The sequence below is a fragment of the Rhinatrema bivittatum genome, chromosome 14, assembly GCF_901001135.1.
Source record: "Rhinatrema bivittatum chromosome 14, aRhiBiv1.1, whole genome shotgun sequence".
In the NCBI taxonomy this organism is placed as follows: domain Eukaryota; kingdom Metazoa; phylum Chordata; class Amphibia; order Gymnophiona; family Rhinatrematidae; genus Rhinatrema; species Rhinatrema bivittatum.
The window spans coordinates 71,354,090-71,380,500 of record NC_042628.1 but is presented as its reverse complement, the minus strand read 5'-3'; the positions used below and the strand labels follow the sequence as shown (position 1 = coordinate 71,380,500).

General features: G+C 44.2%; 1 protein-coding gene across 3 annotated transcripts in view; it reads left to right on the top strand.

Annotated features, from left to right (window-relative positions):
* The window catches only part of USF2 (upstream transcription factor 2, c-fos interacting), a 157,166-nt gene that overhangs the window by 42,451 nt on the left and 88,304 nt on the right, over positions 1-26,411 (top strand). For all 3 annotated transcript variants that reach the window (XR_003852586.1, XM_029576385.1, XM_029576386.1), the window contains exon 2: positions 14,663-14,709. Coding sequence is in view for 2 of the 3 variants with exons in the window: in XM_029576385.1 (XP_029432245.1) it covers positions 14,663-14,709 (47 nt within the window). In the remaining variant the exon portion in view is untranslated. The remainder of the gene's footprint in view (positions 1-14,662; positions 14,710-26,411) is intronic.

Sequence of the window (26,411 nt, the reverse complement as noted above, 5' to 3'; positions counted from 1 at the left end):
CACCTCCCTGACCAGTCTCTTGCTCTCACACGATTTTCTCTCTTACTTACACACACAGTCTCAATCACACACATTCTCTCATACACTTATACACATGCTGGCTCACTCTCTCTGTCTCACTCACTCACTCCCACCCCCCAGCACACTTGGCAGCTACAGCTGCCCTCAGCGTGCTCTGGAATGCCTATAATACGGAGGCTGTTACGGCGACTCCGATTCTCGAGGTCGTCCTGTTTTTCAACTGCTGATTTGTGTCCTCATTCCAGAACCTCGAGTCTCTGCTGTGTCGTGGTGAAGTATTCACTTAACAACCAAACCTCGTTCCCTTTTCTTCAAGAATCAATAACAACCAACCATTAAAGGAACTTTCCAATGAGTGGTGATGTGCGGTGGTTACATCTAAGACAACCACTGTTGATTGTCTCAATGTGTAGCTCCCGTATTTATTCTTCAAAAACTTTTATTTACAATATCAAATTCCGTGGGACACCTTTTGATGTTAGATCACGGGAGGTGCATAATCAATCAAACATGAGGCACTCTAGGGTGCTCTCAGCCTCTATCTGGTGAGGTTAGGAGAGATTGGCCTAAGGTAGTTTAAAAGCAGATCGAGTACAGAGAGATGCCGGATTACACCATGAAGGCGCCAACTCACGAAAATTATCTTTAATGAGAAGTTGTAAGTAAAACAAAACTCCATTAGTGGTATAACTTATATGATAAATGAGTATAAAAATTGATTTTATGGTATGTCTCTCAAAAGATATGTGCTTTAGTAATTTTGAAACCATCTGGTGAACTGAAAGAAAAATCCTCCCGAGGTCCCTGAAGCAGGCAGACAACTGCCGAAACATGGCCAATGTCGGGCAGGCGGCTCCAACCACACAGAAGTGACGGGACACCGTTTGGGAGCAAAGGAAATGGATAAGTACCAACAGAAAAGCGGAAACGCTTAGGGAGGGTCAGGCTATCCACCAGGGAGAGGATATAAACTAAGCACATGAAAGAAAAAAAATAAATACGGGAGCTACACATTGAGACAATCACACAGTGGTTGTCTTATACGTAGCTACCACACATCACTACACATTGGGGAGTTCCCTTAATGGTTGGTGGTTGTTGTGTCATGGTGAAGGACATCTCCAGTTCTTCCACTCGCTCCGTTCGATTATCTAGACGTACCATGGTTTCCCCCACGGTGGCAGCCACTTGTTATACTTTATCCACGACTGACTCGAGCTTAGCGTCCAGGCTAGAGTGGATTTTATCGCCAAGCTGGCTGATGGCGGCCCTCACCAGACATCGACTCCTCTGTATAGGTTGCCTGATTCGCCGCAGATTTGCTGCAGGATCACTTCACGTGGACAACTTGCTCCCCCCACATCAGCGATAGGGACTTCTTAGCCAACATCTCTGCCTTTCCTAGCGTGTAGCAGATGGACTCAGGACCAATGGGTATAGTGTACTCCTGATAGCAGTTGGAGATTGATCAGATTTCAGACATCAGCCCTAGTACATATACCCCTGCAGGAAGTGCAGCTCTTCAGTATTTTCCGTCTCCATAGCAGTTAGGGACTACCTGCACGCTCTCACAGCGTTAGAGTAAATTTAACGGAGAAAACCCGAAACAAGAAATCTTACCTCTACAGACGAGCCCCGCTTTCCTGCGGTGATACCCTCGGGTCTCTCCCTTAGTTGAGAATTCCCAAGGTGATTTCCGCGATCCCTCTGAGGTGAGCCTCGGTCTGGCGGCCAACCCTCGGCGGGGACCTAGCCCCCGATTTCGGGCGTGGCTGAGAGGCAGCGGGTGCAACCTCGAGCACTGCGGTGAATGTATATCCCCTCTCCTCCCGCAGCTGGAGACGCCCGGAACGAAACCGGGAAGCACCGAAACAAGGTAAGGTAAAAATCTTCATTAAAGACTCCGGTTTCCGAAGCTCGAGGAGTCGCACAGGTCGCCGGCCGGGACCAGTGCCACCGGGTTGATCGGCCCTCAAGATGCTTTTGCCTTGCAGTGGGGTGAGGCTCTTCTTTACACATCCTCTGATTCCGCTGGTAGTGAGGGCTTTGTTAAAACTGAAAGAAGACAAGGGGACCATGATCTTCATAGTCTCTAACTAGAGAGTGGAAATGAAGAAAAGGGGTAACCTGTTGCTAACTTGAGATGTAACATTTCTGATTGGGGGTAATCTGCACAGAGTGGTAGTTACTACCATTAATAGAAGGTTGGAGGGAGGGGACAACTTGTATTGAGCAGCAGTTACCACCCAAGCAACTTGCTGGACAGGCTGGATGGACCATTTTGGTCTTTGCCATCATTTACTGTGTTACTATGTAATACAGCATAATTTAGCTTTTTGTATTTTTTACAATATTTCTTCCAAAGCATTGAGGTAATAAAACAAATATTCCCCGACACATGCTGTAGACAAAGGTTGGTTTTTAAATAGTTTCTGATTTTGAAAACAAAGTTTAAACAGAAGCCTACAGTTCAAGTATTTAAATAAAAATGTGAATGCTAGCAAATAGGGATTTCTACCAATTGTATTAGTTTTGTTTGCCATGCATATGTAAAGTATGATTATATGAGGGTAAAACTGGTTACACGTGTAAACTAATGAAAAAGTAAAAAAAAAATGACAAAAAGGAATGAAATTATCTGAAGATAATTTTGCCTGTGCACTGTTCTTCTACTAGCAAATTTCCTGTTTAAGATAACATTATGCACAGAAACATGCAACAAAATAAAACGTAGGAAAGACAGAGAAATTCCTTGAAGTTTGGGTTTAAATCAGATTAATTCTGGAATTTTGTTTCCTAAATGTGAGTTTCCCCACATGAGATCTGTCTTGATCTAGTAAGTCTGAAAGCTTTTCTAGGTTGATTAATTGAGGTCACAGTGAAAACTTTTTAGCAGGAGTTAGTCTTGTTTGATTTTATTTATTTATTTAACAATTTACAGACTACTTAGATGGAGTTCAAGGCAGTTTACGTTATGAGCATAAAATCTAAGATAATACAACACAAAAATCAAAAGAATAACATCAAATAGCTGTGTACTACGTGTCCAGGTGGAAGGGCTATAGCAGTAAGACTTGGCCTGTGAAAGAAGATGTAGCAAGAAAACTGGCAAAATAGAATCACAAAGGCTAGCTTGACAAGGTTTTTTGCTTTTTTAAAATCTCATATTTTCAGAAGACAAACTTGATATGCATATAGTCAATGATTTCTGAATTTGCTTAAGAAAATATTGGTTTCCTGTATTTTATATACTGGCTGTTGATTTCACTGTCATGAATAACTATACTTGTAAAACTGGAAGAACAGGATGTTTGCAATCCAATTTGTTTACTCATGACTTTGTAGGTATCCTTAATCACCAAGATTTGTGGATTGGTGGAATATAAGTTGTTTTAAATCAATAAGTGCTTCGTGATTCTTGATAGTAAAATCTCAGTCATGGTTTTTATACATAGTACTGAGTATATAAAACACAGGAACCCAGCATTTTCATAAGAAAGAAAATGAATTGTCTTTCTGTAGACAGAAGGCAAAACAGATGGCAGTTCTATGGATGACACCCAAGTAAGCATTAGGTTTTGTTTAAAATTGTAGATGCTTGGTTGTCTTAATGTACGAAAGTGTTCCCAAACAAAGTGAGCCAATTAAAAAATCTTGGAAAGTTTCTGGATAGAATGTGCATGTATTAGTGATTATGCTGTACTATAACAAACTCGTTTTCAAAGATTAAGCGCTAGCCAAGATAATAAAGTTACTGCCATTCAATGCAAATGATTTTGAAAATTAATTGCAGGTACCGGTGACTAAACTATTGTGGCCTTTCCGCTTATTTTAAGGTGCATTTGATGTGTGTGCATTAAAGAGCCCTTCAGCAAAACCAACCAAATGTGAGAGTCTCTTGGTGTGTTTTTAATGTTAACCTTAAGGAAATTTAGAGCATTACATAACCATACTGAGCACTGCACATAGCTGGTTCTTTGGCTGTCTGAAACAATGCCGTATTAGGATCACTGTTTGCCCTGGTACTTCGTCAGTTCTTTTCCTTGTATCTCTACCTCTGTACCACAGAAATCTGTTACATGTAGTTCGTGTAGAGTATTTTTTTTTTATTTAGAAAGTATCTAGCTGCTCAAGACTATGCATACAATCTTTATCTATCTTCCATATTTTATATTCTGTGTATAATAATATGCTTAAGTGCCTGGAAGTGGTGATGTCTGAGGACATGCTATTGTGGCACTGGCTGCGTGGGGGTACCATCTGCTGCCAAACACACATACTTAGCAAAGAGCTAGAGTGTCCTTTGCAAAGCTGTAAGACTAGAAGCAGGTCAAGATCTGGTAGCAGAAAGGAGGTGATGGCAGGGGCCACTCACTTTTATCCAATGGCTGTGTTCCACTTTGCTGGGAGGGCAAAGGAAGCAGCTGTGAGAGCAGAATGCACCCACACTGAAATGGAGGTTAGGGGGTCGGGTTGGGAAGCAGAGTGAAAGCATCCTCTAGTGAATTTTGTCTGGTCACAGCTAGTGGTGAAATATCTGCAGTAACAGAAGATGACGAGTTTATAATGTGGATCGTGTAGTTTTTTATTTATAGTGAGTTTCTAAAAAATCCTGTTTTCTTTTGAGGTGCTGGGCAGATCTGCTTGGCAAGTCCACCTGTTCTGCGAATTAATGAGATTTTGTCCCCAGTGAGGACTATTGGTGAGAAGCAAATTGCATTCATTAATGTAAATAAATTAATAAAATCAATTAAGGGAGCCAGTTGTTGATGGATAAGTGCAGTTGAATCTCCAGTGAGGAAGCCATCCATGTCAAAATATGCTTGGTGCACTGTTGTCTATCAGGCAGGTTAAATGACTTGTTGAATGTCATTATTTTATTTATTTATTTATTTATTTAATTAACACTTTTCTATACCGACCTTCATGAAAAGGATTCATATCAAATCGGTTTACATAGAACATGGGGACTAAATAAATAACCATATAACAAGGATTCAAGAAGCAATAGGCAAAGTTACATATAACAGGGGGAGAGAACTTGGAGGGCTAGAATCCAGGAAGAAAAGAGGACAGCATAACTGGAAGTAGATATATGCTACGACTAGGCTAAGCGTCTAGTCAAGTGAGCGAAGTCTGAGTGGTAAGGTGACGTTTTAGAAATTAAGGGAAGGCTTGAAGGAAAAGCCAAGTCTTAAGTTTTTTTCGAAAGGTTATAAGGCAGGGTTCCAATCTGAGGTCAGTGGGCAAGTTATTCCAAATGGTGGGGGCAGCTGTGGAGAAAGCTCGTTCTTTGGTAGATGACAGATGTGTGACTTTGGGACTTGTTGGGTCCCTTTAAACGCTTCTCTGATGGGTCTTGTGGATGAGTAAAGTTTGAGCGGGATCTGAAGGTCTAGTGGTAGCTGATTGTGGATAGTTTTGTGGATCGTGGTGAGTGCCTTGTACAAGATTCTGTATTTTATAGGCAGCCAGTGCAAGTGTCGGAGTATGGGAGAGATGTGAACGCCCCGGTTAGTGTTGGTTATGATTCTAGCCGCTGCATTCTGGAGAATCTGTAGTGGTCTGGTGGCGGAGATGAGGAGTCCCAGGAGGAGAGCGTTGCAGTAATCAGTCTTAGAGAACAACGTTGACTGGAGGACTGTTCTGAAGTCTTGGCAATGAAGGGGTTTGAGCCTCTTTAGAACCTGAAGCCTATAGAAACATTCCTTAGTGGTGGTGTTGATGGATTTCTTTAGATTCAGATGATTGTCAAGGTTTACTCCTAGGTCTCTTACTTGTGTGATCTGGGAGTTGGGGGGTGTCTGGTTGGTGGAGACCGAGTAGTCAGGGGAGATGAGAAAGAGTTCTGTCTTGGCCGTATTGAGAACCAGGTTCAGGCTGGTGAGGAGGCGGTTAACGGAATTGAGGCAGTTTTCCCATTAGTTGAGTGTTTTTGGAAGTGATTCTGTTATGGGGATCAAGATCTGAACATCATCTGCGTAGAGGTAGTGTATTAAGTTTAGGTTTGTGAGCAACTGACAGAGGGGGAGGAGGTAGATGTTAAAGAGGGTAGGTGATAGGGAGGAGCCTTGGGGTACCCCTAGTGATGATTTGAAGTTTGGGGATTCTTTGTTATTGATTCTGACTTTGAAGCTTCTGTTGTTGAGGAAGGAGTTGAACCATCTGTGGGCTTGTCCTGATGTCTGACAGGAGATTTAGAAGGATGGCATAGTTCACGGTGTCAAACGCAGCAGAGATGTCTAGGAGGACTAGAAGGAAAGAGAGCCCTTTATCTAGGCCCATGAGGATTTGGTCTGATAGGGAGATGAGGAGGGCTTCTGTGCTGGATGATTTACGGAAGCCGTATTGTGAAGGGTATAGGATTTTGTGTTCCTCCAGGTAGTCTGAGAGTTGTGTGTTAACCACTTTCTCTGTGAGTTTAGCGAGGAAAGGGAGGTTGGAGATAGGGCGGAAGTTGGAGAGCTCTTTTGTGTCCAGGTTGGGTTTCTTCAGTAGGGGTTTGAGGGAAGCCATTTTTAGCTCATCAGGGTAGATTCCATGGGCTAGGGAGCAGTTTATGATGTTAGCCAGTGACCTGGAGATAGTGCCCGGTATGAGAAGCAGAAGTTTTGTTGGGATGTGGTCTGACTGATGGCTGGATGGTTTCAACTTCTTGAGTGTGGACTCAATCTCCAGGGGGGTTGTGTGCTCGAAGGAGTCGAGAGTGGCTCCAGGGTGAGATATGGTGTTGGGGTTAGGGGAGGAGGGGATTAGGTTGGTAGGGAGGAGAGCCAGTGTGTTTGCAATTTTTTTCTGAAAGAAGAGTGCTAGCTCATTTGCTTTGGATTGAGCCTGGTTGTCTGGGATAGTGGGGGCAGAGGGTTTTGTGAGTTGGGTTACATAGGAGAATAGGGCCCTAGCATTATATTGTACATCGTGAATTCTGCTGGCGTAAAAGTCTGTTTAGAACATAAGAACATAAGAAATTGCCATGCTGGGTCAGACCAAGGGTCCATCAAGCCCAGCATCCTGTTTCCAACAGAGGCCAAAACCAGGCCACAAGAACCTGGCAATTACCCAAACACTAAGAAGATCCTATGCTACTGATGCAATTAATAGCAGTGGCTATTCCCTAAGTAAAATTGATTAATAGCCATTAATGGACTTCTCTTCCAAGAACTTATCCAAACCTTTTTTGAACCCAGCTACACTAACTGCACTAACCACATCCTCTGGCAACAAATTCCAGAGCTTTATTGTGCGTTGAGTGAAAAAGAATTTTCTCTTTTTGTCTTTAGAATGGAGTTTTTGTAGAAATGGATAGTGCGTTTATAGTTGGATAATGTTTTGGTGTTGGGGTCCTTCCGCCATAAGCCTTCCTTGTGTCTGAGGTCTTGCTTCAGCTGCTTAAGTTCTTGTGAGAACCAGGGTTGTTTTCTTTTTTTGTCGTTTTGGGGCATAGTTTGTTGGCTATTGACTCTGAGATATTGCGCCAGGATAGAAGGGCTGAGTGAGGGGTGAAGTCATGATTGGGATGAGTGATCTAGTGGTATGGATCGGGGGTCATAGTGGAAACTCCGGGTGGCGGAGGTGGCGATGATGGATGATAGGGATGGGAAAGGTTTGCATAGTGCCTTCTCAGGGGGAGTACAAGAGAAAGGTTTGTTGGACAAAATGAGCTGTTATTCATGGACTATGAGTCTTCTGTCTTTGAACTGGTCTTAGAGATGACTGTTGGTAAGTTGGATGAGCGTGTTATTTTATTTTTATTTTATTTAAAGATTTTTATATACCGCGGTTCGTTAGCAAACATCACCTCGGTTTACAGAGAACATTAAATTAGCAACAGGCTTTACAATAAAATTAAATTATAGCAAAATAAGATTATGAACATTAATACTGTAACTAAAAAACATTAGATTAATACACGATAAAACTCAACAATACTTCCAAAGGAGGGGAAGAGGACTGGAGGATCTAGAATATCAAAAACAAAAATAGCAGTGTTGATGAACTGGTCTTAGAGATGACTGCTGGTGAGTTGGAAGAGCGTGCTGGGAACTGCTTGCGTGTGGAGGAGCTGCTTGGGAGAGTTGAGTTAGCGTACGCGTGCATCTGTTGTGGTTGGTTAGAGCGTGAGCGTGGAGGAGCTGGAGCTCTGGGAGTGGGGTGTGTATTGGGAGAGGGGAAGAAGAGTGCTTATTCGAATAAGTTAAAATTTGACTGTCTAAGTCAGTGATGGCTAACCTATGACACGCCGAGCCGTTTTTGCTGACACGCGTAGCATTTTGGGACTATCGAATTTTTTATTTTTTTTTTTATCGGCTGTGCCGAGCCTTTTTTTTATCGGCTGTGCCAACCCTTTAAAATTAGTTTTTCAGTATCTCCCCAATGCCCCCGGGCGCAGCGACAGGCAGATAGGCAGGGCTGTGGTGAGGCTCACGTTACCACAGCCCAAAGAAAAAGATCGTGTTTGAACGCGCTGATGCTCCTCCTCCTTCCTGCCTGTGTGGCCCCGGAAGTAAACGTTGCCGGAGCCGTGTGGGCAGGAAGGAGGAGAAGCATCAGTGAGTGCAGAAGAGGAGCATTGCTTGCGCTTACGGGCCGCCGCGAATCCCAAGTCACAGCGGCCCGAGAAGAGGAAGAGGCCCAATAGCAGAGCCGCAGCGGCCCGAGAAGAGGAAGAGGCCCGGTAGCAGGGCCGCTGCAGAGCCCATCCTGCGGCGACCCGCGAAGAGGAGGCCCAGAGGTGAGAGAGAGGCTGAGGGTCTGTAGAGGGTGTGTGCGTGCGTGTGTGCGTGCGTGTATGAGATGAGTTGAGAGATTGTGTGTGAGGACCTGAATGTTTGCAGAGACTGCATGTGCTTGAGCAAGACAGCATGTGGGAGTGAGAGAGAGCCTGTGTGTGTGAGTCAGACAGCATGTGCCAGTGAGAGCCTGTGTGTATGAATGATTGTATGAGAGAGAGCATGTGCCAGTGAGAGCCTGTGTGTATGAATGATTGTATGAGAGAGAGCATGTGCCAGTGAGAGCCTGTGTGTATGAATGATTGTATGAGAGAGAGCATGTGCCAGTGAGAGCCTGTGTGTATGAATGACTGTATGAGAGAGAGCATGTGCCAGTGAGAGCCTGTGTGCATGAATGATTGTATGAGAGAGAGTATGTAACAGTGAGAGCCTGTGTGCATGAATGATTGTATGAGAGAGAGCATGTGCCAGTGAGAGCCTGTGTGCATGAATGATTGTATGAGAGAGCATGTGCCAGTGAGAGCCTGTGTGTATGAATGATTGTATGAGAGAGAGCATGTGCCAGTGAGAGCCTGTGTGTATGAATGATTGTATGAGAGAGCATGTGCCAGTGAGAGCCTGTGTGTATGAATGATTGTATGAGAGAGAGCATGTGCCAGTGAGAGCCTGTGTGTATGAATGATTGTATGAGAGAGAGCATGTGACAGTGAGAGCCTGTGTGTGTGTGAGAGAGAGAAATGCATGTGAGAATGAGAACCTGACTGTGTGTTTGAGGGAAGAAGATGGAGAGAAAAGAAACAGAAAAAAAGACAATATAAAAGGAATTGGCAAAAAAAAAAAAAGAAAGGGAAGGTGGGGAAAAAAAAGCCTGTGACCAACCAATTAGAAAACTTAAGATCAGACAGCAAAGTAAAAAAAAAAAATTCTTTTTAGTGATTGGCACCTGTAATCTTTGGGAATGTGCAAGAATAGCAACATCCCCAATAGCCACATGGCAGCAGTGACAGTGGCAGCAGAGGAATGAGAGAGGCTCCGAGGTTGCTGGCAAAAGAGAGGGGGGATCTGCCTTTAGTGTGTGCATGTGTATGAATGGGACTCTGCCTGGGGGTTGTATGTGTGTGAATGCATGGGTGTCTGCCTGGGGGTCTGTGTGTGTGAGAATGAATTGGTGCCTGCCTGGAGGATGGAGCGGGAGTGGTGTGAAAATGAATGGGAGCCTGCCTGGGTGTGTGTGTTTGTGTGTATGTGAGGGAGCCAGTGAGTGTGAGAGCATGAGTATGTATGAGAAAATCCAGGGAGTAAGAGTTTTTGTGGGAGGGGGGTGGGTGGAGGGGGAGAGAGTGTTTTAATTGAAGATTTAGCCGATGAAATTCAGCAACAAAAAAGTCACTAAGCAGGTAAGGTAAAGAATTATTTGTTTTTGCTTTATTAGTAAATACAGTACATATATTAAAATTATAACTTTGTTATTAATTAGAGCTGCAAATATCACAAATATGGATTTTTCTAGAAGTGACACACCATCCGAGTTATGCTCGGTTTTTTAATGAATTTTGACACACTGAGCTCAAAAGGTTGGCCATCACTGGTCTAAGTAGTGGCAAAGGTGCTACTTATTCGACTAAGTTGTAATGTAGCTGTAAGCTGCGTAACTGTACTTCCAATTTTAAAGGGATACTCACAATATTTACTCATTTACCCCCATAAGTCAACTTTTACATGCGCAAGTCGGGGAATTTTATGACATGCATGCGCCAATGAAATCAGATTTACCTTTTAGTCTACCAGTTCACCCAGTCCATCTGCAGCTCGTGAAGCAGGCCCCCCCCCCCCCCCCCCATTTCACCCAGTCCCCATCCAGTCATTTGTTCACTTTTAAGATAGTTACAGTCACTCCAGATAGTGACCAGGTATAAATATCCACAAGAAAGATTTCCATGCGTCTCTTTGGCAGGTTGTAAAATAGCAACTTACTCGTGTAAATGTTAGCCCCTCCCCCGTATGCCCCTATCCCGCCCCTTTTTTGCATGTGCAACTTTACTCGTGGACCCTGGTTTTCTGTATATGCTTTTTTCATGAACAAGTACCTTTTTTTAAGCACCCAACTTCTTGAAAATGTACCTTTATGTGAATTACAGGATTTGGTTTCTTATTTACTATACCTGCAGTTCTTTCATAACAGAGAGAGGCGTAACCAGCAGGAAAAAAGAGGTGATAATGTCCCTAGAGAAGAGGAGAGAGAGGGGGAGTTATGATACAGATTTTAAAGTACCTGAAAGGAATTAAAGATGCACAAAAACTTCCTTTTTGATGGAAAGGAATTTGTAGAACTAAGGGTCATGATGAAATTCTAAGAGGGGAGACTCTGGAGCAGTGTCAGGAAATATTTCTTCACAGAAAGGTTGGTAGTTGATAGAATGCTTTCCTGGAAGAGGTGTTGAATACAGAAATGGTAATGGATTTCAAAAGGGAGTGGATTAAATACAGAGGATCTCTAGTAGCTATAGAATGGAATAGTATACAGAGGCTACCCCATTTCTTCATGTGTAAAATTTCTGCTTGGGAGGAATCTATATAGAACAGCAATGTACTAGACAGACTGGATGGTCCATTTGGGTCTTTATCTGCTATTATTAGCTATATTACTGTATTATTCAAACTCACCCTAAATTTTGCGTTCCACGTTAGCTAAGCTATTGTGCTGCCTAAGACCTCATGCACACAAAGGCGAATGGGTTCTTCATTCCTTGGACTGCAAGAGAAACCAAACATATTACGTAGAGCAGCGGTTCTCAACCGGTGAGTCGCGACACACCAGTTTGTCGCCAAGAACACGCAGGTGTGTTGCCACATTCCCGGTCCCCTGCTGACCCAGCTGCTCCCCCTACCCCAGCAAAATAGGTCCTCCGCCCGGGCTTAAAATGCTGGTAGCCTGGGTGGAACGCAGCAGGAGAGCTGGAGTCAGCGGCACCGGCATGCTCTCTTCTTCCTGCCCCCCTGTGGCCTGGAAGAGGAAGTGGTGAGCAGCAGGTGCGAACGCGGGAAGAAGAGACCATGCTAGTGCATGCAGCATCGGCCCAAAGAAAAGAAGAGAGGCACGGCCTGAAGGATAAGCAGCGCAGCTCGGAGTAAATGAGGAACGACGTCAACCCTCGCGGCAGATGGGACTCCTTTCTCCGCGAGGGCTGAAAATGAAGGAGGTTGCTGCTGCCTTTAAGGTTGGGAGGAGACTGCTGCTGCCGCTAGTTTGGGGGAGAGAGAGTGAATGAGCAAGCATATGTGTTTGAGATCCTATGTGTGAGTGAGATAGCATGCATGTGAATGATAGAGAGCCTGTGTGTGAGTGAGCATGAATGTATGATTGAGAACTTGTATGTGTGAAAGAGTATGTGTGTGTGATTGAAGTCCTTTGTGTGTGAGAGAGATCATGTGTATGTATGATTACGAGCCTGTGTGTATAAGTAAGAGAGAGAGCGTGTGTGATTGAGACCCAGTGTTGGTGAGGGAGCATGTGAATATGTGATTGAGAGCCTGTGTGTAAATGAGAGAAAGAGAGAAAGAGAGAGAGAGCATGTTTGTAAGCATGTGAATGAGAGTCTGTGTGTGAGAGAAAAAACAGCATGCATGTGTGTGATTGAAAGCTTGTGTGTGTAAGCGTGAAAAGATAAGACAGCATGTGTGTAAATGCGTAATTAAGAGCCTATATAAGTGAGAGAGAAAAGCATGTGTATAAGTGAGCGATTGAGAGCCAGTGTGAGAGAGAGCACTGGTGTGTGATAGAGAGAGGAGAAAGTTCCAAGCAAACCATCCCTCCTCCTGCTAATTCAAAACAATCTCAGGGCACCTGGATATCAAATGTTCCCAGGAATGCAGGGCAAAACAGTTTTTGTATCCTTATTATTTTTCATTATTGGGCTTTTGTGTCTGCTATTTTGAAATATGTTATTGGTATCTAGAAATTTTTGATATGTCTTTAATTATTGGATATTCCATTCATCTGCTGTTTTGAAATAATCTGTTCTTTTTGTTAGCATGATTTTGTTGCTATTGATTTTATATTTCTTGATTTGTTTTATAAGGACTGGTGGTGTTTCTTTTTTTCCTTTGTTACACTGCATACAGAGATTCTGGCTTGTTGCAGTTTCCAGTTCAGTTTTTTCTGCAAGCTTCTAGTTATGCGTTTTGGTCTCTTTATTCTTTGTTCAGTTAGGGTCAGCACATGTGACTGAGGTGAGATATTCTGCTTGCGTGTAGTTTCTGTGTAGGGCTCTATAGCAGCCTGACTTGGTCCATTTTCCTAATAGGAGGTGTATTGGTGTCTTAAGGCCTGGTGTAATATTTTCAGTGTTGCCTTTTCTTAGGTTTACCTTTTGAGTACTAGAAATTGGTGCTGTTTTGGTGTGGGATGCTTACTATTTATGCAATTTCTGTTCAGACAGAATACGTATCTTTTCCTTGTGTCATTCTTAACAATAAAAATAATACTGGACCTTTATTTTTTTATTTCTGCCGTGAATTGTATTGAGCAGTGTGTGACACATGTGAGCGTGGTCTGTCAAGTGCGTCACGATGGGAAAAAGGTTGAGAACCACTGACTTAGAGGATTCAGCTCAGTCTCACTGTCGCATTCTTTGATCCCAATGATGAGCAGTTGTCAAAAGAATGCTTTCTTATTGGCTAGTGGACAGTATAGCAAACTGTTTAAGGGAGGCGATCCCGGCCGGTCCGGGGTCGCCGACAGTAACAAGGGGGAGAGCACGGGCCGGCAGTGAGCTGGGGCGGGACTAGGGGTGGGGCGGAGTAGAGCAGGGCGGTACACCTATGGGAGGCAGCGAATTTGAACGCTGCTCTCCCATTGGTAGTAAGACAGGGTTAGGGAAGGGAAGCGCAACGACCTGGGCAGTTGAGAACCAGGCAGCGAGGCAAGCAGAGGGAGGAGCGAGTTGGACGGGCCGAATGTCTCGAGTCCCTGTGTTACAGATTACAGACACTGTCAAGGCTCATCAGTAGTCAAGGGCACTCAGTTGGGTGCATTGCAGAGCAATTATTTAACACTGAGCTTGGGACTGCCCACAAATTATGGCTTATTCTGTCCTGCTTGTTGAAAGAGAAAACCAATTTAATTACCTGTAGGTAGTAGGTTATGTCAGCCATACATTTAATACCTGCCTCCCTCTCTGGAGAGTTGACTGTCTTGCTTAAGCTCCAGAAGAGGCTGAGGGGCTCACAAGGCAGTGACTGCGTACTGGAACCATACATGCTCAGAAAGACTTTGTGAACTTTGAAAGCTGGGTCCATGCTAGTGCCATTGCATGACGTCCTCCTATTTTTGCATAAGCAAACATGCTTTCCCTCTTAAATGGGTACATGTTCCACATTAGAATCCTATCTTCATTAGAATCTTAAAAGTTTGGGCAGTATTGAATGAGCATGGAAACTATTTGGAGACATAGCTTCTTCAAAATAGAGTAGTTTCTGTGTAGGGGGATGGGATAAAAAAACAAACAAACAAAAAACCCAAAACTTGCACTGCTTCTGCCAGTGCTGTACTTGTTCTGTTTTGGGTAGGCTGTGCACTAGTGGAGTTGTACCTGTTTTAGAGTGCTACACAGTGCATGGGGAATTTTATGCTGTATGTACTCTAGTTTTGGGCATGAGCTAAGGACATCAGTTTCAATTGTTCATCCAAAATATCTCATTTATTAGCAATAACAAAAGCAAAGGTCTAGTCCTGTTTCTTTTCTTGAATTTAAATAGATTTTTTTTTTTTTCGTCCTGTGCCACAGGACAAAATGTTTATCTGTCATAATCTGTTCAACAACACAATTAATTTATCCTAGTGTATAAGATCTTAATATTTTCAGAGCTGGAAAATACCAAAATTTGTAACATTTATTTTTATTTTTTTTCAGCCACGAGAAAGGACAAGAAACAGAAGAGGGAGTAGAGCTACAGGAAGGTGAGAACACACTGTCATAGTGGACTGTATTGTAACTTTCCATAAGAAAAGTAATTTCTCCTTTCCCCACTGTAAGAAAGCAGACAGGCTGAGATTTTGGAATTTGTAGCATATCTTCTGGCAAGCATAAATTCAACAGCATTCATGTCAAAAAGATGGCAGTAGTTGCAGTTAATTATTTAGGCTTTGTCCATTGATAAACAGGTTGAATTAGCCATGATATATGGGTGAAGTTATCCAGTGGCACCGAACGGACCTATCTTAGCTCTGTAGAGCAAAAGCTCTATTGAGCATGTGTAGGAATTTGTGACTGAACGTTTCTAGTATGTCTCTTTCATCTGAGCTGCAGCACAGATATGTATCTTTTTTTCTCTGGTTTGTGATTAATATCTTGTATTTCTATTAAAATAGCATTTTTCAATGCTGCTCTTCTTTGTCTTTTCTATCTCACTGATTTAGCAGCCCTCTTTTTCACGTTGTGCTTTGGTGGAAAGGCTGTTGGCCTTCATGGACTCCTTCTATGTTAGGACTCTCAAGTCCTCTATCACTTTGGGGTTGAGGAACTTGTAGAATAACAGGCCTCGTTCCCTGCATGGGGCTCCAAGGTTTTTAAGAAGACAAACAGGCTTCCAGTTCCGGTTCTCCCGGAGCTGTTACAGAAACAATGCCGCAATGCTAATACAGCACACAGGCATCATCAAGGCCGATATGATGCTGCTTCGATGTCCTGGATGCTGCACCAAGGCCAGTGGGGTCAGCAATGCAGGCATGGAGTGCACACACCTCATCTGCAAGTCTGCTGTTGATGTAAGTGGGACGCATGTCAGTTGAAGTGCGCACAATGCTGTCAAGTCAATGAGGCACATCGGTGACACCAACGCAAGTATGGCCTAGCACTCTCAAGTACGGTCTGCTACCTGGGCACAGGATAAAATTCTACTTTGCCCAGGCATGGACAAAGTTCAATGCCGCTTGGGCAAGGAAGAGGTCCTGTATGCTACTTTGTAACAAAATTAAAGCAGTTTACTGCAGGCCTACGTCCCCTAGCTCTGTCATCTCAGTATAGCTTTCTGTTCTTGGCATGTACTCTCCCCTAAACTAATCTAGTGGAAGGGTCAGGGACTCTAGGTAAGATCGTCCCTAGGGAAGGAGTTTCCCCTCCAAGACAATCAATATATGATTGGATTCTGCAGTACTTCTATGGTATGTTTGGTAGACTGATAATAACTAAAGAAAAGGAGACCAACTTTTCCTTTTCAGCATACCACAGTTATTTCCACAGAAAGGAATCCCAGTTGCTTACAGGACAAGCAGGATGGTAGTCCTCACATATGGGTGACATCACAGGATGGAGCCCAATCACGGAACACTTTTGTCAAAGTTTCTAGAACTTTGACTGGCCCCTACTGGGCATGCCCAGCATGGCACTAACCCTGTAGCCAGCAGGGGTCCCTCTTCAGTCTTCTTTTTTCCACGCAGCAGTAGCCACGCGGTTAAGGAGCTCTACAAGGATTCCTGACAGAAATTTTCCTCAGAATTATTTAAAGTTAAATTGCCCCACAGGGGTCCCTCCATTAACTTTTTTTTTTCAGTCTGCGGTACTCTGGTAAGTTTTTACCTGTTTTCTGTCAATTACCGTTGAGTTTGGCCCTTGTCGACCGTACTGCGGCTCGAGATTTCTCTGGCCATGGCGTCGGGGTTCCATCGATGCCCGGACTGTACTCGTACCATGTCCATTACAGACCCGCATAAAGTCTGTGTAATGTGTCTTGGATGAGAGCACGATGTCTTGACCTGCACCAAATGTGCCCTAATGACACCAAAAGGTCACAAGGCCAGAATGGAGAAGATGGGACTTCTCTTCCGTGCTCAAACCCCGACTCCGTCCATTGCATCGACGTCATCTGAACCAGCACCATCAACGTCTCGTCAGCATCGACCGATGACCGCCTGGCGTCGATCACTTCCTGGCCTTCGACACCCTCTTCTCCCCCTCAGGACCGAGGGGATCGTAAGGAGAAACATCGCCATTGGGCACCGAAAGTCTTGGACCATCGAGGCATCGAAACCATCGACCTCTCTATCGTCCGAGTTGCCGCCAAAGAAACCCCGTCCAGAAAAGGCACCAACCTTTTCGGTGACCGGATCACTGAGGCAGTCCTCACCCGACAGGGCGTCGGGAGCCACGATTAACGATGGTCCCTCCGGCTATGCCTCTGCCTCCTTCTGTTCCGGAACCAGGGCTGCTTGCTCCAGGTCTCTGAGAAGAATTGGACCGGATGGTTCAGGAGGCCATCGACAAGGCGATGCATCTACTCCAGGTTCCTCTGGCACCGATTTCGGTACCGATAGTGGAACCGAGCACCGACCCGATTCCAGCAGCATTGGCACCGCTGCTATCGAGGATGGAAGCGCTTATTGCCGCTTTTCCACCGGTGGACCCCGGGTCACCGATGGCTCCGGTGCCCTCCCCGCTGACTTTATCATCGGGAGGAGAAACATACCGTTCCGCATCCCTCCTTTGGGAGTTCTGCCTCAGCCAGCAAGATCGATACTGATACCTCCATCGGCGCCATCGAGCCATCCACCGATGCCATCAATGCATGTGCCAGGGCCTTCATTACTTTCATCGGTGCCTCCGGTTATTCCTCCGATGCCTTCAGAGCCTAAACCGGGACATTCAGGTATCCAACTACCCCGTCCCTCTACAGTTTCTAGAGCGACAGGTGCTGATCCTTATGATACCTGGACTGATGATTCTTCACCAGACACCTATGATTTGCCTTCACCACCTTCACCCACTGAAAATAGAAAGCGTTCACCTCCAGAGGACCTTTCTTTCATAAATTTTGTGAAGGACATGTCTGAATTGGTCCCTTTCCAGTTACTGACGAAACAGGATGACAGACATCAAATGATGGAGTTGCTTCAATTCCTGGACGCGCCCAAGGAAATCACCTCCATCTCCATCCATCAAGTTCTTTTTGACCTTCTCAAAAAGAACTGGGAACATCCTGGCTCCATTGCACCAGTCCACAGGAAAACTGACTCTACCTATTTGGTACAGTCAGCTCCAGGCTTTCAAAAGCCTCAGTTGGATCACCAGTCTGTGGTGGTTGAATCTGCGCAAAAGAAAGCAAAAAGATCGAAAACTCATACCTCCTTTCCCCCTGGCAAGGAACAGAAGTTTTTTGATACCATTGGTCGCCGAGTCTTTCAAGGATCAATGCTGATCCTCCGAATTGCTGCTTACCAACTATATATGACCCAATATAATAGGGCCATTTTTAAGCAACTACAAGACTTGACAACCTCCATGCCTCAGTCACCTCCAGAAAACTTCTACACCCTACTTAATAAAGGTTTGGAGGCAGGCAGACATGAGATTAGATCATGTTACAATATCTTTGACACTGCAACCAGAGTGTCTGCAGTTGCTATTTCAGCAAGACGATGTGCTTGGCTCAAGTCTTCAGACCTTCATCCAGAAGTGCAAGAACGTTTTTCTGACCTCCCCTGCATAGGAGACAATCTCTTTGGCGAGCAAATTCAAAAGACAGTGGCTGAACTAAAGGACCATCATGAGACTCTGACAGTTCTCCCTGATTCCTTCGGATTATCCTTCTAAACAGCCTTTCTGGAAGGACTCTAAAAAGTCTTTTTATAGACCAAAGAAATCCATCCATTGTACCTGAAGACTGGAGGATAGCAAATGTAACCCCAATATTTAAAAAGGGCTCCAGGGGCAATCCGGGAAACTACAGACCGGTTAGCCTGACTTCAGTGCCAGGAAAAATAGTGGAAAGTGTTCTAAACATCAAAATCACAGAACATATAGAAAGACATGGTTTAATGGAACAAAGTCAGCATGGCTTTACCCAGGGCAAGTCTTGCCTCACAAATCTGCTTCACTTTTTTGAAGGAGTTAATAAACATGTGGATAAAGGTGAACCGGTAGATATAGTATACTTGGATTTTCAGAAGGCGTTTGACAAAGTTCCTCATGAGAAGCTTCTAGGAAAAGTAAAAAGTCATGGGATAGGTGGCGATGTCCTTTCGTGGATTGCAAACTGGCTAAAAGACAGGAAACAGAGAGTAGGATTAAATGGGCAATTTTCTCAGTGGAAGGGAGTGGACAGTGGAGTGCCTCAGGGATCTGTATTGGGACCCTTACTGTTCAATATATTTATAAATGATCTGGAAAGAAATACGACAAGTGAGATAATCAAATTTGCAGATGACACAAAATTGTGCAGAGTAGTTAAATCACAAGCAGATTGTGATAAATTGCAGGAAGACCTTGTGAGACTGGAAAATTGGGCATCCAAATGGCAGATGAAATTTAATGTGGATAAGTGCAAGGTGATGCATATAGGGAAAAATAACCCATGCTATAATTACACGATGTTGGGTTCCATATTAGGTGCTACAACCCAAGAAAGAGATCTAGGTGTCATAGTGGATAACACATTGAAATCATCGGTTCAGTGTGCTGCGGCAGTCAAAAAAGCAAACAGAATGTTGGGAATTATTAGAAAAGGAATGATGAATAAAACGGAAAATGTCATAATGCCTCTGTATCGCTCCATGGTGAGACCGCACCTTGAATACTGTGTACAATTCTGGTCGCCGCATCTCAAAAAAAATATAATTGCGATGGAGAAGGTACAGAGAAGGGCTACCAAAATGATAAGGGGAATGGAACAACTCCTCTATGAGGAAAGACTAAAGAGGTTAGGACTTTTCAGCTTTGAGAAGAGACGACTGAGAGGGGATATGATAGAGGTGTTTAAAATCATGAGAGGTCTAGAACGGGTAGATGTGAATCGGTTATTTAGTCTTTCGGATAGTAGAAGGACTAGGGGACACTCCATGAAGTTAGCATGGGGCACATTTAAAACTAATCGGAGAAAGTTCTTTTTTACTCAACGCACAATTAAACTCTGGAATTTGTTGCCAGAGGATGTGGTTAGTGCAGTTGGTATAGCTGTGTTTAAAAAAGGATTGGATAAGTTCTTGGAGGAGAAGTCCATTACCTGCTATTATGTTCACTTAGAGAATAGCCACTGCCATTAGCAATGGTTACATGGAATAGACTTAGTTTTTGGGTACTTGCCAGGTTCTTATGGCCTGGATTGGCCACTGTTGGAAACAGGATGCTGGGCTTGATGGACCCTTGGTCTGACCCAGTATGGCATTTTCTTATGTTCTTATGTTCTTACCCGCCAGCAGCCAGATGCCGACCATTCCTCAGATTAGTTTTGTCAAACCCGAAAGCAAAAGCCACAGACAGCCCCCCAACTGGGCCCTGCTTCTGGTTTTTGACTCTCGCATAGAGAGCAGCAGCCAGATTACATTACCAAATGTCCCAGTTGGAGGCCGCTTGTGCCATTTCAACAACATATAGCAATCAATCACCTCGGACCACTGGGTCCTAGCAATAATTGCTCAAGGCTATCATCTCAATTTTCTCTCCATTCCTCCGGATTCCCCACCTCTAATGACGTGGAAAACATCCGACCATTCATTGCTCCTGGAGCAGGAAGCCTCCCTCCTACTCCAGTCCAGAGCAATAGAACCAGTACCATTGCCTCAGCAAGGCCTCGGGTTCTGTTCCCGGTACTTTCTAATCCCCAAAAGATTGGGAGACGTCCATCCAATTTTGGACCTATGAGCCCTCAACAAGTACCTTCAGAGAGAAAAGTTCAAGATGGTAACCTTAAGCTCCTTGCTTCCTCTTCTTCAAAGAGGAGACTGGCTCTGCTCTCTCGACCTCCAGAATGCATACACTCATATTGCGATAACTCCATCTCATCGCAAATTCCTGAGGTTTCTCGTAGGCCCCAAGCACTATCAATACAGAGTGCTTCCATTCGGCCTAGCATCTGCACCACGAGTCTTTACAAAATGCCTTGTCGTGATTGCCGCCTTCCTCAGGACTCAAGGTGTTCACGTCTACTCCTATCTGGACGACTGGTTAATCAGGGCTCCGACTCGGCAATCCGCTCTGTCATCCCTACATCTCACCTTAAACACTCTACTTTCACTAGGATTTCTCGTCAACTATGACAAATCCTCCTTAGTCCCTTCTCAAACCTTATCGTTCATTGGGGCAGACTTGGACACCTTACAGGCAAAGGCTTTCCTGCCTCGACAACGAGCCCTCACTGTCGTGTCTCTGGCGCATCAGCTGCAGTCTCAACGCTCGACGACTGCTCATCATTTTCTCATTCTTCTAGGACACATGGCGTCCTCAGTTCAGGTCACACCGATGGCCCGCCTGGCCATGAGAATCATGCAGTGGACTCTAAGGTCGCAATGGACACAGTCCCTTCAGCCCCTGTTGACCATTGTCCGTGTCACCGACTCACTCCGTCTGTCTCTCGCCTGGTGGACGAATCACATCAATCTTGTACAGGGCTTGCCCTTTCAGGCGCCAAACCTTCTAACCACCGAAGCTTCCAACTTCAGGTAGGGAGCCCATGTGGCCGATCTCCAGACACAAGGTTCCTGGTCTCCAGAGGAAGCCAAACACCAAATAAATTTCCAGGAGTTATGAGCAATTCAATACACTTTCAGAGTATTCCAGGATCGCCTGTCCAATCATGTCATCCTGATCCAGATGGACAACCAGGTGGCCATGTGGTACATCAACAAGCAGGGAGGGACAGGATGCTACCTTCTGTGTCAGGAAGCTGCACAGATATGGGCGGAGGCCCTCTCCCACTCAATGTACCTCAGGGCCACCTACTTGCCGGGAGTGGACAACGTGTTGGCAGACAAGTTGAGTTGTAACTTCCAACCGCACACGTGGTCTCTAAACCCCTCAGTAGCGAACTCCATCTTCCAACAATGGAGTTATCCTCTCTCACTCGCAGCCAACATTATCCACCAAGAGATGCGTTCTCCCTATCATGGTCAACCACTCTCCTGTACGCATTCCCTCCACTTCCACTTCTCTCGAAGACTCTTGTGAAGTTACGTCAGGACAAGGGAACCATGACCCTGATAGCACCCCACTGGCCCCGCCAAGTGTGGTTTCCAATTCTTCAGGATCTTTCCATTCGCAGGCACATTCCTCTGGGAACAGACCTGCTTCTAATCACTTAAAACGACGGGTGCATTCGCCTCCCCAATCTTCAGGCCCTGTCCCTGACAGCATGGATGTTGAAAGGTTAATCCTTCAGCCGCTTAACCTTTCTGATCCAGTTTCTAGTGTCTTGATTGCTTCACGGAAGCCTTCCACGAGAAAATCGTATTCCTACAAATGGAACAGGTTCACGTCATGGTGCTCTTCTCAGGCCCTTGATCCCTTTACCTGTCCAGTCGCGAAGTTTCTAGACTACCTCTGGCACTTGTCAGAGTCAGGTCTTAAAACTTCCTCCATTAGAATGCATGTCAGTGTGGTAGCCGCCTTCCATAAAGGTATCGGGGATGTCCCTATCTCAGTACAACCCCTTGTTACACGATTTCTGAAAGGCTTGCTTCACCTCAAGCCTCCACTGCGTCCTTCGACCCCTTCTTGGGACCTCAACCTGGTTTTGGGTCGGCTCATGAAACCACCATTTGAGCCTCTCCAATCCTGTGAACTTCGCTTTCTCACATGGAAAGTAATTTTCCTTTTGGCAATCACTTTGGCTCGCAGAGTTAGTGAGTTACAGGCCCTAGTTACCTATCCGCCTTACACTAAACTTCTGCAAGAACGGGCGGTACTTCGCACTCACCCTAAATTCTTACCTAAGGTAGTATCAGAGTTTCATCTCAATCAATCCATTATACTACCTACCTTCTTTCCCAGGCCCCATTCCAATCCAGGAGAGCAGGCTCTGCATATCCTTGACTGCAAATGGGCTCTAGCGTTCTACCTAGACAGTACAGCTGCCCAATGTTAATTGACTGATTTTTGGAAATGGAACTATGCATAGAAATGTGTGCGTCGTCATGATCTTATAGATCTGTGTAGACGTTTTACTCTGTTAACCGTCTTGATTTCTTTTTGAGGAAAATATGTAAAATAAATAAAATATTTGTCTCTTTCCATCCTAACAAATTGGGGCAGCCTGTGGGTAAGCAGACTCTCTCCTCCTGGCTAGCGGACTGCATATCCTTTTGCTTATCAGCAAGCGGGCATTCCACTCCAAGACCGTGTTAAAGCACACTCTGTGAGGGCCATGGCGACTTCAGTAGCACACCTACGATCGGTGCCGCTTCCTGACATTTGCAGGGCTGCCACTTGGAGTTCTTGCCATACTTTTACAGCCCACTATTGCTTAGACAAAGCCGGAAGACAAGATTCCATCTTCAGCCAGTCTGTCTTGCATATTTACAACATGACGTACCAACACCCTTCCGCCTGCCTGGTGGGGTTCAGGATGCCCTCTACCAAATTCCGCCCCAGTTGTACCTGTTGCACGCCTTTGGCTACATTTGGTGCATGTTCAGACATCCTCAGCTCGGTACTCGCCCATATGTGAGGACTACCATCCTGCTTGTCCTGTGAGAAAGCAAATGTTGCTTACCTGTAACAGGTGTTCTCACAGGACAGCAGGATGTTAGTCCTCACAAAACCCACCCGCCACCCCGCGGTGTTGGGTTTGTTTTATTATTTTATTTTTCGGCACTACCTGTAGCTGTTAAATAAGACTGAAGAGGGACCTCTGCTCCCTGCAGGGTTAGTGCCATGCTGGGCATGCCCAGTAGGGGCCAGTCAAAGTTCTAGAAACTTTGACAAAAGTGTTCCGTGATTGGGCTCCATCCTGTGATGTCACCCATATGTGAGGACTAACATCCTGCTGTCCTTTGAGAACACCTGTTACAGGTAAGCAACATTTGCTATACCTGGGTTTATATAGATATTCTTTCAGAACCCTAGTAGGTAGTTCAAGTGTAAAGGTGCCCCCAAAACAAGTCCAGGGGGTCCATTTGCAGCAGAGTTTAGCAAGTCATTAGATGTCCACTAGGGATGTATCCCTCCAAGTTGACCAAGGACCCCTCTTCTGTTGCCTTCTGCAATATTGAGATCCTAGATTAGGGTTTCCTCCATCTCCAGATTCTTAAGGCCAGTTAATGGAGACAAACTTAAAAAAAAACAAAACCCCCCAAAAAACCCTATTTTATTGTTGTTGTTCCTATGAGCAAAGATTCTCAAGCAAATGTCTTTGACCTCCTTCATTCATGGGACACACCGGCAGACACTGATTTCCATGTGTGCACGGAACCCGAGGACAGTTTTGAACCATTATTTATTTTATTTATTTATTTAACAGTTTTTCTATACCGACATTAAAATACACATCATATCGGTTTACATTATAACAGCAGGTAGAAAATACATAGAACGGGGAGGTGGGAGTGGATAACCAGCAAAAACAAGAGTTAGAGAGGGCTCTAACAGGGAGCCCGAGGCAATAGTTAAAAAAGGAGGGCGTGATAAGAGGAGCGAAAGTCCTGTCTGTGTCTCAGTTGCATGGAACTTAGACTTCAAATACAAAGTGCTAAATCTTTGGAGGATCAATTAGCGGGGGGGAGACTCCAGGATAAGTTTGGTCACACAGTGATCTGCACCAATTCCACTTGGTCCAGTTCTTCCCACAGCCACCGAAGGCAGAATCGCCTCCTCTCAGCCAGTTTTCATCAATGAGTGTATTTGCCATTTTATTTGATTTGTTTGTTTATTTAAAAACTTTTCTATACCGTCGTTCAGTAAATTAACCATCACAACGGTTCACATAAAGGCACATATAGTAATAGAAATTAATTAGGATAGCTAAAACATTATAGACGTGCCAAAAATATGTGGTAACAGGATTCTTTCAATATAAAACTTAATTATTGATTTTATTAGGCTGAGGTTACTATTGCAGTTCATCTATAAAGAGAATAATCTTAAGTGTATTTAAAAGTGGGAAAGAAAAGGAAATTAAAAAACTACGTAATCGGTGCCGGGTTTTGCTTTTATTTGCTCTCTTCATTCTCTTTGTAAAAAGCCTGTTTAAAGAGCCAGGTTTTAAGGCTTACTCAGAAAAGTTTGAAGTTTTTCTGCAGTCTTATCTCCAGAGACATTGAATTCCATAATGTGGGTCCTGCCAACGATAGTGCTCGCTCCCTTACTTGTGTGAGTCTAGCAGATTTAACCGAGGGGATAGTTAGTAGTGCTTTGTTAGCTGATCTTAGATTTCTGTGTGGAACATGTACATGTAATGCTGTGTTCAGCCATTCCGCTTTTTCGTCATGAATTAATTTATGTATAATGCATAGTGCTTTACATTGTACTCTTTGTTCAATAGGTAGCCAATGAAGTTCTGCAAGTGTTCCTGTAATATGGTCTCTTTCTTTTACCTGTCAATATTCTTGCGGCTGAATTTTGCAAAATTTGAAGAGGTCGTGTTGTCACCTGTGGGAGTCCTAGGAACAGGGCATTGCAATAGTCAGTGCTTGCGAAAATTAGTGCTTGTAAAACTATTCGGAAATTTGATAGTGTAAGTAAAGGTTTTAACTTCCTGAGTACCATTAGTTTAGCGTATCCCTCTTTTATTTTCAGTGATATGTGTTTTTTCAGGTTTAGTTCAGAGTCTATTATGATACCTAGGTTACATACCTTTTCTGCTAATTCTACTCTTTGGTTATTGTTAATCGTTATAGTTGAATGGATTGGGTTTGTTTTTTCATTCTAAGCGCAGGAATTCAGTTTTATCAGTGTTTATCACTAGCTCCATTTGGTTTAATAGCTGTTTGACTATATCTAGATACATAATGGCTAGTTTGATTGTTTTTTCAATTGTGTCTGTGGGTAGGATTAGCTGTATGTCATCAGCATATATATAGTGTCTGATTCCAAGGCCTGCTAGCAGGTGTCATAACGGGAGGAGGTAAATGTTAGTGTTGCGGACAATGCTGATCCTTGTGATACTCCTGTTTGTAAATTTACGTTCTCTGACATTATTTATTTATTGGTTTTTATATACCGCCGCTCATCAGAGATATCACGTCTGTGTACAGAGAAAGAAAAATACGCAATTGTGTTGTACATAAAACAGTATGGTAACAATTAAGGATTGATTTTTACCTGAAAAAATCTGTTATTTTAATATGACTTAAACCAGGCTAGTGTGTTATTTTGCAGCCCTATTTCTTCGAGTCTTTTAATCAATATTTCCCGTATGCGAGGAGCTCCAATCCACAACATGCTCCTCATTAGCGTCAAAACATCAAATATCTTGGTAGAGTCCAGAACCTTATGCCATTTTTGTCAGGGACAAGTTAGCAGAAATCCCGAATTTGTGTTCACCTGTTCAAAGAGCTTAGGGAAGCAATATCTCTAGTAGGGATGTGCATTCATTTCAGAATTAACATAAGAACATGCCATACTGGGTCAGACCAAGGGTCAATCAAGCCCAGCATCCTGTTTCCAACAGTGGCCAATCCAGGCCATAAGAACCTGGCAAGTACCCAAAAACTAAGTCTATCCCATGCTGCTGATGCTAGTAAAAGCAGTGCCTATTTTCTAAGTCAGCTTAATAGCAGGAAATGGACTTCTCCTCCAAGAACTTATCCAATCCTTTTTTAAAACCCAGCTACACTAACTGCACTAACCACATCCCCTGGCAACAAATTCCAGAGTTTAATTGTGCCACTGCCAGGAGCTAACCGCCCAAGGGCAATGGAACGAAGAAGAGGCGGGATGGAACATCAATCGCCTAGAA